The 15,570-nt window shown below is 42.0% G+C and overlaps 1 protein-coding gene across 7 annotated transcripts in view; it reads left to right on the top strand.

Annotated features, from left to right (window-relative positions):
- fam204a (family with sequence similarity 204 member A) overlaps positions 1–15,570 on the top strand; it is a 91,123-nt gene that overhangs the window by 35,336 nt on the left and 40,217 nt on the right. For all 7 annotated transcript variants that reach the window (XM_063072062.1, XM_063072059.1, XM_063072057.1 and 4 more), the window contains one exon: positions 5,018–5,107. In XM_063072062.1, the coding sequence (XP_062928132.1) occupies positions 5,018–5,107 (90 nt within the window). The remainder of the gene's footprint in view (positions 1–5,017; positions 5,108–15,570) is intronic.

Below are 15,570 nucleotides of genomic sequence, written 5' to 3'. Positions count from 1 at the left end.
CAGGAGTAAGTTTTTTACGCAGAGAGTTGTGAGTGCGTGGAATGGGCTGCCAGTGGTGGTGGTGGAGGCGGGAACGATAGGGTATTTTAAGAGACTTCTGGACAAGTACCTGGAGCTTAGAAAAATAGAGGTCTATGGGTAACCCTAGGTAATTTCTAAAGTAAATGCTTGTTTGGCACAGCATTGTGTGCTGAAGGGACTGTATTGTGCTGTAGGTTTTCTGTGTGACTATGTTTCTATGGTCAAGAGGTTCAGTTGTTGTTCAGAATGGGGAAGAAATGTGATCTCAACAACTTTTATTGTGGAATGGTTGTTGGTGTCAGACAGGGTGGTTTGAGTATCTCAGAAATTACTGATGTCCTGTGGTCTTCATGCACAGCAGTATCTAGAGCTGACAGAGAATAGTGAAAAAAAAGAAAAGAAATCCATTTTTTTTGGTGGGCGAAAATGCCTTGTTAATGAGAGGTCGGAAGAGAATGGCCAGACTGATTGAAGCTGACAGAAGGACGACAATAACTCAAATAACCACGTGTTACATCAGTGGTGTGCAGAAGAGCATCTCTGAATGCACAACACATTGAATCTTGAAGTGATTGGACTACACCAGCAGAAGACCATAAACTTTATTAGGTACAGGAGATACCACATAAAGTTGCCACTGAGTATATGTTGCACTAAGATCATATGGTGAAGGTACACAAGAACAGCACATAGAAAGTTTACCCTTGTCAAATGTGCAGCAGAAAGACAATGATTAAAGGATGCAGTGTGTCTTTACACTGTAGTCTGTTGGTGCTTAGTGAGACTTCACAGTCAGCTCACTGTCTTGTAGGCACTTGCAGGCTTTACTGTGCAAGATAGTTTAATAACAAATGTCTGCATGCCAAAGTTAAATATTTAGACACTCTAATACCTGATAAAGATTGACAACGTTAATCAGTATGCTTTATGTCACCTTAATGGCATTGTAAAAAAAGAAAGGAAAAAACATTTTTCTGCTTCAGGGTCTGAATTGATGGACTAATATTTAAGATATAATTGATGTAAAACAGGTTAAAACCAGTTCAGTGAAGTACAGATTGCAAAAATTCAAATATCACACCATCATTTAAACTCTGTTTTATGTCTTCTACCATTGGATGATTTAAATCTTTAATGTCTTGAGATAAGAATTTAGTGTGTGAAGAAAATTTTCCAGTAACAGGACGACTATAACATAAGATTGCCAAGACATTGCACGTCAAGTTGACAGCTATTGGTGTTTAGTTCTTGAATACAAAAAAAGTGCAATTGTCAATCCAGTTCAATACTTCAGACTCTGAAATACAGAACCATTATCACTTGTGTTGGTTCAATTAAACATTGTTACCTGAAATAGTATGTTAGTAGGCATTGCACAGTAATGCAGCTAGTTTGCTATTTTGTTTAATTCTATATGCGAAGATGCTGTGACAACATTTGCCAAACTGAACATTATGTTTTATGTTAGTTATTAAAATGGAGCCTGTTGTCAGATTGAGAGACAAATGTTGTTCCTTAGAAATTCAGGGCTGCCTGGTGGGGGAGGGGGAAAACTACTGCACAGGACTGAAAGAAGCTGCAGAGGGTTGTAAATTTAGTCAGCTCCACCTTGGATACTTGCCTACAGAGTACCCAGGACATCCTCAAGGAGTGGTGTCTCAGAAAGGTAGCGTCCATTATTAAGGATCTCCAGCACCCAGGGCATGCCCTTTTCTCACTGTTACCATCAGATAGGAGATACAGAAGCCTGAAGGCACACACTCAGCGATTCAGGAACAGCTTCTTCCCCTCTGCCATCCGATTCATAAACGGACATTGAACCCCTGGACACTACCACACTTTTTTTAATATACAGTATTTCTGTTTTTTTTAACGTTTTTAATCTATTCAATATACATTTACTGTAATTGATTTATTTATTACAGTATTGTTATTTTTTCTTCTATATTATGTATTACATTAAACTACTGCTGCTAAGTTAACAAATTTCACGTCATATGTCATTGATAATAAACCCGATTCTGATTCTGACATCACAGCAGTTTGTATTTAAATGCACATAGCATCAGGAATAAGGTGAATTAACTCAAGGAGCAATTAGAGATTGGTCGGTATGACATAGTGGCATCACTGACTTATGGCTGAAAGAAGGCTATAGTTGGGAGTTTAACATCAAAGGATATACTTTGTAACAAAAGGACAGGCTAAAAGGCATAGGCAGTAGTGTGGCTGTGTTGGTAAGAGATGGAATTACATTTTTCGAAAGAGGTGACATAGGGTCAGAGAATGTTGAATCTTTGTGGGTGGAGTTAAACTGCAAGAGTTTAAAAACAAATCATTATGGGAATTATATATAGGCCTCCAAATAGCAATCAAGATGTGGGGTTGAGATTGCAAAGGGAGCTGGAAAGGGCATGTAATAAGGGTAATGTTTCAGTTGTATTGGAGGTCTTCAGTATGCAAGGGGATTGGAAAAATCAGGTTGGGGTCAGATTGCAAGTGAGGGAATTTGTTGAATGCCTACTAGATGGCTTTTTAGAGCAGCTTGTGTTTGAGCCTACTCGAGGAAAGGCCATATTAGATTAGGTGTTGTGTAATAGCTCAGATCTTATTAGGAAGCTTAATGTAACGGAACCCTTTAGAGCCAGTGATCCCAATATGATTGAATTCAAACTGCAGTTTGAGAGGGAGAAGCATAAGTCACATGTATTAGTATCACAACGGAATGAAGGGAATTACAGAGGCATGAGAGAGGACCTTGCCCAGGTGTTTTGGAGGGGGATACTGGCAGGGTTAATGGCATAGCAAAGGAAGCTGAAGTTTCTGGGAATAGTTCACAAGGTGCAGGATAGATATGCTTTATAGAAGAAGTTGTTCTCAAATGGCAGGGATGGGCAACTGTGGCTGACAAGGGAAGTTAAGGACCGCATAAAAGCCAAGGAAAGGGCATAGAAGGTAGCAAAAGTGAGTGGGAAGTTGGCTGATTGGGAAACTTTAAAAATCCAACAAAAGGTACAACTAAAACAACTATCAGAAAGGAAAAGTTGAAATAAAAGGGCAAGCTACCGACAATATAAAGCAGGATAGTAAAAGTATTTTCAGTTATATAAAAAGTAAAAGGGAGGTGCAAGTTGATATTGCACCACTGGGGAAAAAACTTGCTGGTGAGGTAGTAATGTGGGCAAAGAAATGGCAGATGAACCAAGTAAGAACTTTATTTCAGTCTTCACTAGCTGTATGCCAGAGATCCATGAGTGTCAGGGAGCAGGAGTGCCAATGCTATTACAAAGGAAAAAGTGCCAGGCAAACTGGAAGTCTTCAGGTGGATAACCACCTGGACCAGATGAACTACATCTCAGAATCCAAAAAGAGGTTGTTGAAGTGATTCTGGCATGGTCCCAGAGGACTGAAAAATTGCAAGTGTCACTCCATTCTTTAAGAACGGAGGAAGACAGATTATAGGCCAGTGTTGGAGTCCATTATTAAGGATGAGGTTTTGGGGTACTTGAAGATTAATGATAAAATGAGTCAAAATCAGCATGGTGTCTGTAAAGGGAAATCTTGCCTGACAAATCTGTTAGAATTCTTCAAGGAATTAACCAGCAGGGTGGACAAAGGAAAGATAATGGATGTCATTTACTAGATTTTTAGAAGACATTTGATAAGGTGCCTCACATGAGGCTGCTTAGCAAGAAAAAATTCCGTGGTGCTACAGGAAGTATACTGACATAGATAGATTGAGGAATAGCTGACAGGCAGGAGGCAGTGAGGAATAAAGGGGGCCTATTCCGGTTGGCTGCCAGTGACTAGTGTGTTCCTCAGGGGTCAGTATTGGGACTGCTACTTTTCACATTTTTTGTCAGTGATTTAGATTGTGGAATCGATGGCTTTGTGACAAAGTTTGCAGTTGATACGAAGATAGGTGGAGGCATAGGTAGTGCTGAGGAAGCAGTGTGATTGCAGTAAGACTTAGACAAATTGGAATAATGGACAAAGAAGTGGCAGTTGGAATACGGTGTGGGGAGATGTATGAGGGAAAATTCAAACATCGGAGGCGCAAAAGGACTTAGAAGTCCTCGTGCAAGACTCCCAGAGGGTTAATTCACAGGCTGAGTCTGTGGTAAAGAAGGCAATTGCAATGTTGGCATTTATTTTAAGTGGAATAGAATATAAAAACAAGGAGATAATGCTGAAGCTTTATAAGACACTAGTCAGGCTGCACTTGGAGTATCCTTCGCAGTTTTGGTCCCTTATCTCAAAAAGGATATATTGTCATTGGAGAGTGTCCTGAGGAGGCTCACAAGGATGATTCCGGGAATGAAGGGGTTAACATATGAAGTGCATTTGGCAGCTTTGGGCCTGTACTCATTGGAATTTAGAAGGGATCTCATTGAAACCTACTGAACGTTGCAAGGACTAGATAAGGTGGATGTGGAGAGGATGTTCTCTCTAGTGGAGGTATCTAGAACTAGAGGACATGGCCTCCAAATTGAAGGGCAACCTTCTCGAATAGAAGTAAGGAGGAATTTTTTTACTCAGAGTAGTAAATCTGTGGAATGCTCGGCCACTTAAAGTGGAAGCTGATAGATTCCTGATTAGTCGAGTCGTCAAGGGATATAGTCAGAGGGCAAGCGTATCGGGTTGAATGGGATCTGGGATCAGGCATGATGAAATGGAGGAGTGGACTCGATGGGCTGAATGGCCTAAATCTGTTCCTATACCTTATGGTCTTATATTGAAAGTTATTTTGTTGGATTCAATGCAAAAGAAATTATTAATTAGTTGCAAGTGTAAGACTGGTTGTTAATAACTGAAATAAAGACAATATGTTGAAAATACTCAGCAACAACTCTAACAGATGGTGTTTTATTTACAAGTCATTACTTGTTCAGGTCTTTTCTTACATAAATGATTTCTTTCCCCATCAAATGTAGCCTCAGGTGGCTGAAGTTTTACATTCTGTTATTTGCAATTCTCTTATTAAACTGTTTTTCAGACAAATCTAGAAAAAAACCTTGACAAAGCCGTTGCTGCAGGGGATATAGATGAAGCAGAGCGGTTGAGTGACAACCTTGCTCTTCGTAAGGTAAGCTGTTAGGCCACAAGCTGTGCCTTCATCATGATAAATTACAGTACATTAATTTTTTTTAGCCTTTCCATGTGAAGAACAAATGCTGGAATTGTTTAAAATATTCATGGAATCTATGTTTCATTTTTAATATTTCTTCATTAGAGGACTATTTTAAAAATATTATTCTGTTGTCTCTCCTTCATATGGTATTAGACAGATTTTGTGGTGGAAATAACAATGGATTTAATCACATTGCTGTTTTTATTATCTCTGAAGCATTGATAGTACAAGGATGTTTCCTTCTCATATTGTATTATTCTAGTGTCTTAGCATGAAGAACATGAGTTTCAGTCCTTATCCATTAAATGGTCCAGGAAAAGTTATGGCTGGAAAGTGTAACTGGATTTTTATTATTTTCAGTAGCACTAGCAACCTCTTTGGCAACAGATTTACCATGGCAAATATTGAAAGGATTAGGTTTCTTTTTTTTCCAAATAGAACATTATTTTGGTTTGTTACCTATCTCTCTCTCAATCCATTTTCTTCCCCTCTTATTTTGTTTCCTGTATATGGTTTTACACTGAATTAAATTTTCTAATATTTGTGGTTTAGGCCAAATGCGTGAGGAAGGGTTCTTCAGTCAAGTCAGCTGACAGATAATTCTGCACCTTGGGCTGTTACACAAATACTAGATTCTCTGGAGGGCAGCGAACTGAAACACATTTCTATTTATTGTAAATTGCCAAGTTAAAGAGTATAAAAAGTCTGTGATAATCTCTTAAGAGTGTAAGCTGCAAAATCCAAGCCTTTGATTCCTTGCTGAGCTCAGGCATCACAGCTGCTGAATGCCTTTCTGATATTTTGCCTGAGCACCCAATTCTTCTCATATCTGTGGTAGATATTAAATTTAGTGGTTTCCACCCTCGCACTAGCATTTACGCAGCTACTGGTCCAGAAGGAATTTTTGGAAAGTTTCTCTTTCTGGATTTGTGAATAATTATGTCCATAGTGCAATCTGTCTTCTAAAAGAACTTATTCTGCACATGTTTATATTCTACTTTTTTTGTTAGTCTGAAAAATCCACTGGATTAAGAAAGGTGCAGTTTGGTTTTGTAAATATCTCTTCTCAATTAGAAATAATTTTGATTGGATCCAGACAAGTATAATGGTAGGAAGACAAATTACACTTAGAGGTCGGAGGAACTTGGGCAGACCATCATTTCAGGAGTGGGTCACAGAAATAGCCAAAGTGGCAGCTTTTGAACGCATGTCTTACAAACAGTTTGATAGATTGGACATCTGTACACAAAAGTGGGGCAAATATTTAGGTTTCCTGGGGGGAGGTAGTGGTGAATGTGTGGTGAAGCATATTGTTGAATGGCAGCCTTTTCTGTTATTAGAGGTCTAAATAGACACACATTCTTATTATATTGGTACTTACTTCTGCCATGTTTGCTTTTATTTTATGGATAATTTTATGTTTTGTAAGCTATGATTTACATAATTCCAACACTGACTCAACGGTTTGGGGTTAAAAAATTTTGTAGAAATAAAACTTGAAAAAAAATTTTTTTAAAGAAATAATTTTGAAACTGGACAAAAACCTGTTCCTCTGTAACATAAACACAAGGAATTCTGCAGATGCTGAAAATTCAAGCAACACACATCAAAGTTGCTGGTGAACGCAGCAGGCCAGGCAGCATCTCTAGGAAGAGGTACAGTCGACGTTTCAGGCCGAGACCCTTCGTCAGGACTAACTGAAGGTAGAGCTAGTAAGAGATTTGAAAGTGGGAGGGAGAGTGGGAGATCCAAAATGATAGGAGAAGACAGGAGGGGGAGAGATGGAGCCAAGAGCTGGACAGGTGATTGGCAAAGGGGATATGAGAGGATCATGGGACAGGAGGCCCAGGGAGAAAGACAAGGGGGGGGAACCCAGAGGATGGGCAAGGGGTATAGTCAGAGGGACAGAGGGAGAAAAAGGAGAGTGAGAGAAAGAATGTGTGTATAAATATAAATAACGGGTGGGATACGAGGGGGAGGTGGGGCATTAGCGGAAGTTAGAGAAGTCAATGTTCATGCCATCAGGTTGGAGGCTACCCAGACAGAATATAAGGTGTTGTTCCTCCAACCTGAGTGTGGCTTCATCTTTACAGTAGAGGAGGCCGTGGATAGACATGTCAAAATGGGAATGGGATGTGGAATTAAAATGTGTGGCCACTGGGAGATCCTGCTTTCTCTGGCGGACAGAGTGTAGGTGTTCAGCAAAGCGGTCTCCCCGTCTGCGTCAGGTCTCGCCGATATATAGAAGGCCACATCGGGAGCACCGGACGCAGTATATCACCCCAGCCGACTCACAGGTGAAGTGTCGCCTCACCTGGAAGGACTCTCTGGGGCCCTGAATGGTGGTAAGGGAGGAAGTGTAAGGGCATGTGTAGCACTTGTTCCACTTACAAGATAAGTGCCAGGAGGGAGATCAGTGGGGAGGGATGGGGGGGACGAATGGACAAGGGAGTCACGTAGGGAGCGATCCCTGCGGAAAGCGGGGGGGGGGGAGGGAAAGATGTGCTTAGTGGTGGGATCCCATTGGAGGTGGCGGAAGTTACGGAGAATAATATGTTGGACCCGGAGGCTGGTGGGGTGGTAGGTGAGGACCAGGGGAACCCTATTCCTAGTAGGGTGGCAGGAGGATGGAGTGAGAGCAGATGTACGTGAAATGGGGCAGATGCGTTTGAGAGCAGAGTTGATGGTGGAGGAAGGAAAGCCCCTTTCTTTAAAAAAGGAGGACATCTCCCTTGTCCTGGAAGGAAAAGCCTCATCCTGAGAGCAGATGCGGCAGAGACGGAGGAATTGTGAGAAGGGGATGGCATTTTTGCAAGAGACGGTGAGAAGAGGAATAGTTCAGACAGCTGTGAGAGTCAGTAGACTTATAGTAGACATCAGTGGATAAGCTGTCTCCAGAGATAGAGACAGAAAGATCTAGAAAGGGAAGGGAGGTGTCGGAAATGGATCAGGTAAACTTGAGGGCAGGGTGAAAGTTGGAGGCAAAGTTAATAAAGTCAACGAGCTCAGCATGTGTGCAGGAAGCAGCGCCAATGCAGTTGTCGATGTAGCGAAAGAAAAGTGGGGGACAGATACCAGAATAGGTACGGAACATAGATTGTTCCACAAAGCCAACAAAAAGGCAGGCATAGCTAGGACCCATACGGGTGCCCATAGCTACACCTTTAGTTTGGAGGAAGTGGGAGGAGCCAAAGGAGAAATTATTAAGAGTAAGGACTAATTCCGCTAGACAGAGCAGAGTGGTGGTAGAGGGGAACTGATTAGGTCTGGAATCCAAAAAGAAGCGGAGAGCTTTGAGACCTTCCTGATCGGGGATGGAAGTATATAGGAACTGGACATCCATGGTGAAAATAAAGCGGTGGGGGCCAGGGAACTTAAAATCATCGAAAAGTTTAAGAGCGTGAGAAGTGTCACGAACATAGGTAGGAAGGGATTGAACAAGGGGGGATAAAACCATGTCGAGGTATGTAGAAACGAGCTCAGTGGGGCAGGAGCAAGCTGAGACAATAGGTCGGCCAGGACAGGCAGGTTTGTGGATCTTGGGTAGGAGGTAGAAACGGGAAGTGCGAGGTGTGGGAACTATAAGGTTGGTAGCAGTGGATGGGAGATCCCCTGAGCGGATAAAGTCGGTGATGGGGTGGGAGACAATGGCCTGGTGCTCCTTAGTGGGGTCATGATCGAGTGGTAAATAAGAGGAGGTATCCATGAGTTGTCGCTGTGCCTTGGCAAGGTAGAGGTCAGTACGCCAGACTACAACAGCACCCCCCTTATCGGGGGGTTTAATAGTAAGGTTAGGATTAGTGCGGAGGGAGTGGAGAGCAGAGCGTTCGGAAGGAGTGAGGTTGGAATGGGAACAAGATGCGGTGAAGTCGAGACGGTTGATGTCCCGTCGGCAATTAGCAATAAAGAGATCCAGAGCAGGCAGGAGACCAGAGCGGGGTGTCCATGAAGAAGAGGAGGGTTGAAGACGGGAGAAGGGGTCATCGGTGGGGGTGGAAGAGTCCTTGCCGAAGAAGTAGGCTCAGAGACAGAGACGGCGGAAGAAGAGTTCCACATCATGGCGAACACGGAACTCGCTGAGGTGTGGGTGAAGGGGAACAAAGGTGAGACCCTTACTGAGGACAGAGTGTTCTGCCTCCAACAGTTGAAGGTTGGAGGGGATGGTAAAGACCCAGCACGGATGAGAGCTGGGATCAGAGGGTGGAGGGGGGAGGCTGGGGGTGTCAGTGGAGAGGGGAGGGTTGGGGTGAGAGGAAGATGGAGCCTCTGAGTACCCAGGAGCTGATGATGGGATCTGAGGGAGATGGGATTGCAGAGTATAGGCCTTCTATGTATTGGCGAGACTCAACACAGACTGGGAGACCGCTTTGCTGAACACCTATGCTCTGTCCGCCAGAGAAAGCAGGATCTCCCAGTGGCCACACATTTTAATTCCACATCCCATTCCTATTCTGACATGTCTATCCGCGGCCTCCTCTACTGTAAAGATGAAGCTACACTCAGGTTGGAGGAACAACACCTTATATTCTGTCTGGGTAGCCTCCAACCTGATGGCATGAACATTGACTTCTCTAACTTCCGCTAATGCCCCACCTCCCCCCGTACCCCATCCATTATTTATTTTTATACACACATTCTTTCTCTCGCTCTCCTTTTTCTCCCTCTGTCCCTCTGACTATACCCCTTGCCCATCCTCTGAGCTCCCCTCCCCCTTGTCTTTCTCCCCGGCCCTCCTGTCCCATGATCGTCTCATATCCCCTTTGCCAATCACCTGTCCAGCTCTTGGCTCCATCTCTCCCCCTCCAGGCTTCTCCTATCATTTTGGATCTCCCCGTCCCCCTCCCACTTTAAAATCTCTTACTAACTCTTCCTTCAGTTAGTCCTGACGAAGGGTCTTGGCCTGAAACGTCGACTGTACCTCCTCCTAGAGATGCTGCCTGGCCTGCTGCGTTCACCAGCAACTTTGATGTGTGTTGCATAGATTGTTCGGAATCAGGTTTATTATCACCAGCATGTGACGTGAAATTTGTTAACTTAGCAGCAGTTCAATGCAATACATAATCTAGCAGAGAGAGAAAAAATAATAATAATAAATAAAATAAAACATGATAATAAACTAGTAAATCAATTACATATATTGAATAGATTTAAAGGAACATGCAAAAACAGTAATACTGTATATTAAAAAAATTGAGGTAGTGTCGAAAGCTTCAATGTCCATTTAGGAATCGGATGGCAGAGGGGAAGAAGCTGTTCCTGAATTGCTGAGTGTGTGCCTTCAGGCTTCTGTATCTCCTACCTGATTGTAACAGTGAGAAAAGGGCATGTCCTGGGTGCTGGAGGTCCTTAATAATGGGTGCTGCCTTTCTGAGACACCGCTCTCTGAAGATGTCCCAGGCACTTTGCAGGCTAGTGCCTGAGATTTACAACCTTCTGCAGCTTCTTTCGCTCCTGTGCAGTAGCCCCTCCATACCAGACAGTGATGCAGCCTGTCAGAATGCTCTCCACGGTACAACTATAGAAGTTTTTGAGTGATTTAGCTGTCTTTCAAGTTAATCTTGAATTGTTTCAGCACAGTTTAATGATTTTCTCTTTATTTAAAAGAAATGTGTGGTCTTTAGATTTCTTTTTTCTGGAATCTTGACAACATTTTAGACTATAATAAGACCAGAAGATGTAGGAGCAGAATTAGGTCATTTGGCCCATCGAGTCTATTCCGCCATTCATTCATGGATGATCCTTTTTTTCCCCTCCTCAGCCCCACCCCCTGGACTTCTCCCTGTAGTCTTTGATGCTGTACCCAATCCAGAACCTATCAGTCTCCACCTTAAATACCCCAACAACCTGGCCGGCATAGCTGCTTGTGGTAACGAGTTCCACAAATTCACCACCACCCTCTGGCTAAAGAAATTTCTCTGCACCTCTGTTTTAAATCAATGCCCCTCTATCCTGAGGCTGTGCTGTCTTGTCCTAGACACCACCACATTGGGAAACATCCTTTCCACATCTAGGCCTTTTAACATTCAAAAGGTTTCAATGAGATCTCTGCTCATCCTTCAAAATTCCAGTGAGTACAGACCTAGAGCCATCAAACATTCCTCATGATAACCCTTTCATTCCTGGAATCATCCTTGTGAACCTCCTCTGAACTCTCTCTAATGGCAGCATATGTTTTCTTAGATAAGAAACCCAGAACTGCTCACAATACTCAAGGTGAGGCCTCAGCAGTGCCTTATAAAGCCACAGCGTCACATCCTTGCTCTTTTATTCTAGACTTCTTGAAATGAATGCTACCATTGCATTTGTTTTCTTCACCATTGACTCAACCTGCAAGTTAACCATTAGGGTGTTCTGCACAAGGACTCCTAAGACCCTTTGGATCTCAGATTTTTGGATTTTCTCCCCTTTTAGAAAATAGTTTGCAAATTCAGTTGTTCCAACAAAGTGCATGACCATGCATTTTCCAACATTGTATTTCATTTGACACTTTCTTGCCCATCCTCCTAATCTAAGTCCTTCTGCATCCTTCCATGTTTTCTCAACCCCACCTGCCCTCCACCAATCTTCCTATCATCTGCAAACTTAGCAACAAAGCCCTCTGTTCCATCATCTAAATCATTGATATACAGAATTTTAAAAAATGGTCCTGATACTGATCACTGCGGAACACCACTAGTCACTGGCAGCCAACCAGTAAAGGATCATTTTCTTCCACTCACTGCCTCCTACCTATCAACCAATGCTCTAAGCTTGCTGGTAACTTTCCTGTAATGCTGTGGGCTTTTAACTTAGTAAGCAGCCTGATGTGTGGCACCTTGTCAGGGGCCTTCTGAAGAATCCAAATATACAATATCCACTGAATCACCTTTAGTTATCCGACTAGTAATCTCTTTAAAGAATTCCAACAAGTTTGTCAGGCAAGATTTTCCTTTAAGAAAACCATGCTGACTCTGTCCTATCGTGTCCTGTGTCACTAAGTATTCCATAACCTCATCCTTAATTGGCTCCCAACATCTTCCCAACCACTGAAGTCAGGGTAACTGATCTATAATTTCCTTTCTGCTGCCTCCCTCCTTCCTTGAAGAGTGGAGTGATATTTGCAATTTTTCAGTCCTCCGGAACTTTTAGTTGCTTTCTGTAGGTTTTTGAAAGCTTCCCAATCCTCTATCTTCTCACTGATTTTTTGCTTGGTTGTATGCCCTCTCTTTTGCTTTTAAATTAGCTTTGACTTCCCTTGTCAGCCAGAGTTGTACTATTTTGCCATTTGAGTATTTCTTTGTTTTTGGAATACATCTATCCTGTACCTCCCTCATTTTCCTCAGAAGCTCAAGCCATTGCTGCTCTGCTGTCATCCCTTCCAGCACCTCCTTCCAATTTACTTTGGCCATCTCCTCCCAACATATTGATGTGGTCATAAAGAAGGCAAGACAGCACTATACTTCAGTAGGAGCTTGAAGGGATTTGGCATGTCAACAAATACACTCAAAAACTTATATAGTTGTACCGGGGAGAGCATTCTGACAGGCTGCATCACTGTCTGGTATGGAGGGGCTACTGCACAGGACTGAAAGAAGCTGCAGAAGGTTGTAAATCCAGTCAGCTCCATCTTGGGCACTAGCCTACAAAGTACCCAGGACGTCTTTAGGAAGCAGTGTCTCAGAAAGGCAGTGTCCATTATTAAGAACCTTCAGCACCCAGGGCATGCCCTTTTCTCACTGCTACTATCAGGTAGGAGGTACAGAAGCCTGAAGGCACGCACTCAGCGATTCAGGAACAGCTTCTTCCCTTCTGCCATCCGATTCCTAAATGGACATTGAAGTTTTGGACACTAACTCACTCTTTTTAATATACAGTATTTCCGTTTTTGCACATTTAAAAAAAATCAATTCAATATATGATTGAATAATTGATTTCCTTGTTTATTTATTATTATATTTTATTTATTGTTATTATTTTTTTCTCTCTTTGCTAGATTATTGCATTGAACTGCTGCTGCTAAGGTAAATTTCACGGCACATGCCGGTGATAATAAACCTGATTCTGATTCTGATTCATACCACTGTAATTTCCTTTACTCCACTGAAATATTGCTTGTCAGACTTTCTCCCTATCAAATCTCAAATTGAATTCAATCATATTGTGATCACTGCCTCCCAAGGGTTCCTTTACCTTAAGCTCCCTATTGACCTCCGGTTCATTACATAACACCCAATCCAGTATAACCCATCCCTTCGTTGGCTCAATGACAAACTGCTCTAAAAAGCCATCTTGTAGGCATTCAGCAAGTTCACCCTCTTGAGATCCATTACCAACCTGAATATCCCAATCTACCTGCATGTTAAAATCTCCCATGACAATCATAACATTGCCCTTTTGACATGCCTTTCCTGTTTCCCATTGTAATCTGTAGCCCACATCCCAGCTACTGTTTGGAGGCCTGTATATAACTGCTATCAGAGTCCTTTTACCCTTGGAGTTTCTTAACAACCCACAAGGATTTAATTTCTTCTAATCCAATGCCACATCTTTCTAATGTACTGATGCCATTCTTTATCAGCGGAACCTATCCGTCCTATCCTGAGTCCCTTCACTCCGGTTCCCAGCCCCAGCAAAATTCGTTGAAACCCTCCTCAACAGCTCTAATTTTACTTTAAAGAGGAACTGTTTAGTCATTTGAAAGAAACGTTACTGCTTTCTATTTATTGTTTATTTTGAAAGAAGTTTGAAATTTTAATTGGTAGATCAACAGAAGAATGAGTGATCATTCTATCGTAGCAGGTCCTCAGGAGGGTAAATGTTGAGCTGTTTCTACTATAGCGTGGGTTCCCAACCTGGGTTCCACGGACCTCTTGTTTAATGGTATTGGTCTTAAAGTAAGTTGGGAACCCTTGCACTAGAGGGAGAGTCTTGAAGGGAAGCCATAGGAAAAAGATAAGGAGGCATTATTTAAAACTCAGATATGTTGAAATTTCTTCTTACTGAAGACACTAAGTGAGTCTCCATACCCATGGAGCTTTGTGAACCCTAGATCAATGGAAGTATTTAAAGGGGGGAGTAGAGAAATTTTTGAAAGTGGGGAATTAAGAAGATTAAAAGGTAAACTAGCAAGAAGAGAAATTGAGGCTAGATCAGCCACTATTATATCTAATGGTGGGACAGGCTTGAGATGTCAGGAACCCTCTCCCATTCCATTTATCATATATTGTAGCTTGAGAATGTAATTCTTCACAGATCATCTTGGGTACTCACTAGATCTTTCAAAGTGTTAATGGCAAATAATTATTGCTATGCAGATGATAGTTGAAATATAAGTATTAACATAAAATTAGGTCTAATTAGAGTAATACATTTTTTACCCAGTGGCGCAATTTGGATTCTATAAGTGATGAGAGAACTAATTGTATTTAATTGTGTATAACATTTTTCCTTTCATAATTAATGTATTTATACAAAAATAATTTGAGTATTTGTGATACATGTTTGTAGTATAATTGGTGCAGTATATTGTTTAATAGTTTGTTATTATTGGTAATATTAATCACAACAGTTTGATACTGGCCTATTTTGTGTAGTAGTGTAAACATTGATGCCAACAGCACCGACCATTGTTATGGAGGAAACTGGGTACCTGCACAGTCCAGGACTGTAATCAACAAATTATTTTGCTGCACCAGTACCTCACTGAAGTTCTCTGCATTAAAAGAGAAGAAGTTGCAGCATGTATTAAATAGTCAGTCACTACACAGCCTAAGAAAATTTGGGTCTATTATATTCAAGTATAAGTGAAATTTTAATGACATATGAATCACTACCACCAGTTTCTGGAGCTGAGGACTTACTTCTACATGGAATAGAGTCACATTTCTTTAGATACTTAAATTGCCCTTTTAAATTAAAGTAAGTGTGGCGGCTTGCCCACGCGGCAAGTGAACTGGCTCCAGCAGTCGCAGGCGAGTCCGTAACCAGCAGCAACCGAGAGGGCTCTGAGTGCGGGGCAGACCTCGGCCCAGAAGCCGATGTCACTTCCACCCCGCAAAGAGCGGGGGATGCTGGGAGCGGGCACTTAAGCGCGCGCGGATTGAAACAGTAAACAGTTCAACCAGACCCTGCTCAACTCAGTGTGTTGCTTTCACTCATTGCGCATCAGCGCAACCACATAAGCTTTTTCAAATAGTCCTCTTTATTTTATCTCTCACGTAATTCCATTTTTCTTTTCCTCCGTTTGATAGGTTTTAAATACTTGGTTTTACATCGGGTTAAATATTTTGACTTATTTTTTTCTGGGTTTAAACTTGACGAATTTATTAAGAATTCTTAATTCTGATCAGCTCACACTATCCCTAAGAAGGTAAAATGGTACAGAAGCTGTCCTTCATTTGGACTTTATTGCACAAAAGAAAAGAAAACAGCACAAGTAG

The sequence above is a fragment of the Mobula hypostoma genome, chromosome 19 (genome assembly GCF_963921235.1).
Source record: "Mobula hypostoma chromosome 19, sMobHyp1.1, whole genome shotgun sequence".
Classification (NCBI taxonomy): Eukaryota; Metazoa; Chordata; class Chondrichthyes; order Myliobatiformes; family Myliobatidae; genus Mobula; species Mobula hypostoma.
The sequence above is the reverse complement of the archived record's forward strand: the minus strand, read 5'-3'. Positions and strand labels throughout refer to the sequence as shown.